Source organism: Acomys russatus, chromosome 14 (genome assembly GCF_903995435.1).
Source record: "Acomys russatus chromosome 14, mAcoRus1.1, whole genome shotgun sequence".
In the NCBI taxonomy this organism is placed as follows: Eukaryota; Metazoa; Chordata; class Mammalia; order Rodentia; family Muridae; genus Acomys; species Acomys russatus.
Window position 1 is genome coordinate 1,272,132 of NC_067150.1, and position 4,732 is coordinate 1,276,863.

General features: G+C 41.6%; 1 protein-coding gene across 1 annotated transcript; it reads left to right on the forward strand.

Annotated features, from left to right (window-relative positions):
• The first annotated feature begins 938 nt into the window (after nt 1-938).
• Msantd4 (Myb/SANT DNA binding domain containing 4 with coiled-coils) lies at nt 939-2,817 on the forward strand. The gene is made up of 2 exons (XM_051155875.1): nt 939-1,580; nt 2,217-2,817. The coding sequence occupies exons 1-2, from the start codon at nt 1,119-1,121 to the stop codon at nt 2,790-2,792; spliced, it is 1,038 nt and encodes a 345-aa protein (XP_051011832.1). The 5' UTR covers nt 939-1,118; the 3' UTR covers nt 2,793-2,817.
• The last annotated feature ends 1,915 nt before the right edge of the window (nt 2,818-4,732 follow it).

Below are 4,732 nucleotides of genomic sequence, written 5' to 3' on the forward strand. Positions count from 1 at the left end.
TCTGCCACTGAACTGCATTTTACTTTGAGGAAAAACCCTTGCTGTGTATCCAGGCCTGAACTTTACATTCTTCCTCCTGAAGTCAGTCTGTGCTCTCCCATTCATGCCACAGATCTAGTCTTCTGGGCCGTGGAGTCTGACTCTAGAATCTGCTCATCACGACAGCACAGATCGTCTTTCAACAGTGTTCTAATTTATAAACATTTTTTAAAAAATTTCATCCACAGAAGGCTTGACTGTAAAGATTCTGTAAGCGTGCTGGCATTGGTTATACATTCTGATTCACTGTGCTTCAGTGTGTCATTAAATATCCTTAGAAATGTTGCAAGGGTACTTTAGAAATAGCTTGCTTGCAGGCCTCTTGGTTCTTTTTCTGTGTAAATTTTTTTCCCCTGTGTATTTGTGAAGCTGACGGATTTTTTGCAAGGCCATTTCTGGCCTCAGTTTCTTCAGAAAGTATTTGAAAGAAAGCTATTCCACAGAAATGGGCAGAAACTAAAAAATAGGAGGTACTTATTTTTGGTGATGTTATGAACTATGTACAAGTGGATGAATAGAGAGACCCTTGGGAGATAGAAAAGAATACTGAACAAAAGTTTATAAATGGAAACAAAATGTTTTGTTGTTAAATTAAAAAATATTAGGAATTAGCATTTCCTTGTAACTCTAAGAGTGGGCTCCAACAGTAGTAGACTTACATATTTACTAATTTAATTTAGCCATGTACATATGCTTTATTTTTGCTTCAGAACAGGATATTCTTTGTGTTATGACTTGCTGCAGAAATATTTTCACATAAATGAGCCCAAATTGTGATACTTAAGAGATGTGCTTAGGTAAACTGAGGGAGAATCAAATTTTAGAGTTTATTTGAGCTCTGTGGTGTCAAGCTGCATTGAGACAGGTTTTGTTTTGCTTGCTGTTATAGGTCGATTGAATTTTTCTTAACTTTTCTCCTTTAGGTATCTAACCCACCTCCATGACTGGATGAACCTAAACCTTGGGGTTTTGAACTAAGAGCCAACAAGGTGCTGTCCTTGGGTTTTGTTTTTTGTAATACGCTATTCGCATACTTTGCCCAGCTTTTTGCCATTAAAACCTGCACTGGAGTTTAAAAAATGAAGCAGTTGAAAAGGAAAAGGAAAAGCAATTTTAGTGTTCAGGAGACTCAGACCCTTTTGAAAGAAATTACCAAAAGGAAAGAAGTCATTTTTTCCAAGCAGCTCAACACGACGATAAATGTGATGAAGCGAATGGCCTGGGAGGAGATTGCGCAGTGCGTAAACGCTGTCGGGGAAGGAGAGCAGAGGACCGGAACCGAGGTGAAGAGGCGGTACCTCGACTGGCGCGCGCTCATGAAAAGGAAGCGAATGAAGGCCAATATGAAGCTGGTTGGTTCTGGGTTTCCTCTGCCCACGTCTGATTTAGATGACTCTCTCACTGAAGAGATAGATGAAAAAATTGCGTTCCGAAATGATGCGAATTTTGACTGGCAGAATGTGGCAGATTTCCGGGATGCAAGTGGATCCCTAACTGAGGTCAAAGTGGAAGAGGAAGAAAGGGATCCGCAGAGCCCAGATGTAAGTATTAACCTGTGATGCATGTTTTCTTTCTTCACCAGTGATCCAGACACGCTGAGGAAGCTCCCAGATCTTCAAGATCACAGACAGTAGCGAACAATCCTTCCGTTTTCTCTCCGTGTCCTTTAATGCCTTCTCACCTGAAAGTAGTTACCTCTATGATACATTTTAGTGATATCAAGTAATTTTAAAAATCCTAATAGTTCAGATTAAGTATGCTCAGACAGCATAGAAATCCATTGAAGAATATTGACGCAGGGCTGGGGAGATGGTTCAGTGGCTAAATGGTATCCTTGGAACTTCTGAAAACTGAATGCGGTGAAATGCATCTGTAACCCCCAAATTCCATGGCAAAGCCAGAATAGACTTGAAGCTTCAGTGTGCTAACCTGAAGTTTGCCGCATGGTAAATGAGAAAGACCCTTTCAACATAGTGGAACGGGAAAGCCAACTCCAGAAAAACAGTTGTTCTCTGACCTCCATAAATGTGCTGTGGCCCACATTCTCCTGCACTTACACACACGTACAAAAATATGTAATAAATGAAATAATAATAATCAAAAGACCAATAATGGAGCAGACTCACAATGACAAACGTAAAAGCAAATACTGAATTAGCTTTTTTCTTTTTTCTCAGTTTGAGATTGAGGAGGAGGAAGAAATGTTGTCGTCCGTCATCCCAGATTCCAGGAGGGAGAGTGAGCTCCCTGACTTCCCTCACATTGACGAGTTTTTCACCCTCAATTCCACACCATCCAGAGCCACCTACGATGAGCCACATCTGCTCCTGAACATAGAGAAACAGAAGCTGGAGCTGGAAAAACGCCGACTGGATATCGAAGCCGAGAGGCTGCAGGTGGAGAAGGAGCGGCTGCAGATCGAGAAGGAGCGCCTGCGTCACCTGGACCTGGAGCATGAGCGCCTGCAGCTAGAGAAGGAGCGGCTGCAGATCGAGAGAGAGAAGTGGAGGCTGCAGCTGGTCAACACTGAGAAACCGGCCCTAGAAAACGAACTTGGCCAGGCGGAGAAGTCCATGCTGCTGCCACAGGACGTAGAAGCAGAGAAGCTGAAACTTGAGCGAGAGCGCTTGCAGCTGGAGAAAGATCGCCTGCAGTTTTTGAAGTTCGAATCGGAGAAGCTACAGATCGAAAAGGAGCGCTTGCAGGTGGAGAAGGAGAGACTGCGGATTCAGAAGGAAGGGCATTTGCCTTGACTGCTCTTGCTCCTTTGCCCACCAAAGGTAGCTTTCCTCATTAGTTCATGTAAAATGGCTGCTGGATTAGCTAACACATCACCACCCCCATTTAATGTCAGTGTTTTTAGTACGAAAAAGATAGGACTACATCGATAGCGGTGTGCTTCAGTAGTCTGTTATGTTACACGCTCTGCCCAGCATAAAACAGAACCGCAGAGGATCTGCTAGACTCTTTCACATTAGTAATGCTGTATAGAGTCCTGTCTTATTTGTGTACCCCGAGTTTACAGTGTTGTCTAGAGTAAAGTTCCCATCCAGTGATTCTCAAGTGGAGTTTGGGCTCCCGGAAGACAAGTGTATGGAGACGTTTTTTGGTGGACAAAGTAGATGGGAGTAGGCTGCTACTAGCATCCAATTGGTAGAGGGTACAGGTTATGCTAAACATAGGTTTCTCTTCACAGGACAGAACTACCCAGCCCAAAATCTCACTAGTGCCAAGTTTGAGAAACTTTGCCCTGGCCTAACTGTACCTCTATACCTGTGTTTTACAGTTTTAGGATATTAAAACCCCAGATATTTATGTGGGTAGATACTTAAATGGCCCAAAGCATTTTAACTGTGAGACATGACTGTGTAGTATATTGAATATAGGGAGGTTGTAGGCACTTTATTCCCATGGTGTTGTCTGTCAAAAGCCTGAGACTTGGAAGCAGTCCTGGGACCATCTGAGATTGTTTAAACTGGGTCACTTTGAAAGGCAGTCCCCTCAAGAGTCAATCAGGAAGCTTTAGTTCCTCCTCCTTTGAAGTCTTAGTTTGAATAAAGGATGTACCATTTCAATCATGTATTCTGAAATGCTATGTAAGAGAATGTCAGAGCTAGTAAAGATGTTACCAGTGTCCAAATGGTGACAGTAGTCGATGATGTTGAGCCCAGTGAATTATTGATTGATTTTTGATATGAAGAGTAGTCATTTGAATGTCCTCTGCTTCAGGAACAGTGACGTTGAAATGATAGTACTAACTGTGTGCTATGGTGAGAGGGAACCCTCGTTTTGCTTAAAAACCTACAGAAGTCTGTGAAGAGATACGTTCTTACTCCAGAATCTGAAGTTCACAGAAATCCTGCAGCAAGTGGCTGATGCATCATACAGCAGTGTGTTTTTATCTTTAGCCTTTCAGGATGACTAAACCTGGGAATTCTGAACGCAAAGGGCTGACTTCGTCTGATGATTTCCCACAGTGTCCCGATGGTGGTTTCTCACAGTAAAGTACTTTCTGATGCACAGTGAGGTTGGACATGGTTGCACGAGTTCACTTTGTGTTTTCTGTTTTCCAGGGCCAATAGCTTTAATGCAACACGTCTGTTGACACACTACCTTGATTCTGTGTTTGTTTCTTGTTAATTTAAGAATGGCTAGAATCATGTTTTCATATGTGTATGCAAAGGGAAAACATACTCATGGTTACTTATCCTGATTTTGAAATAGTGTTATTTTTTATAATTCTATTAAATGCTTCTACCATAGAAATAAATTTTCCTGTCTGAAAGTTTATCATTCAAGGGTACATATCACTCAGCATGGGGGGAAACCCTATAGGAAACCCTAATATATGACTTTGTACTACATACCAGACATATTATTTATATCTACTCCTCTTTTTTTAAATTGAAAATATTCTTTTCTATTTTCTTTCTTTCTTTTTTTCTTTTTTCTTTTTTTATTTTTAGAGACAGTGTTTCTCTTATAGTCCTGGCTGTCCTGGAGTTGCTTTGTAGACCAGGCTGGCCTCGAACTCACAGAGATCCACCTGCCTCTGCCTCCCAAATGCTGGTATTAAAGGTGTGCACCACCACACCCAGCTGAAAATATGTTTTCATACAGTATATTTTGTTTCTTTGTTTTTTTTGTTTTTTGTTTTTTTCTTTTCAAGACAGGGTCTCTGTGTTAGCCCTAG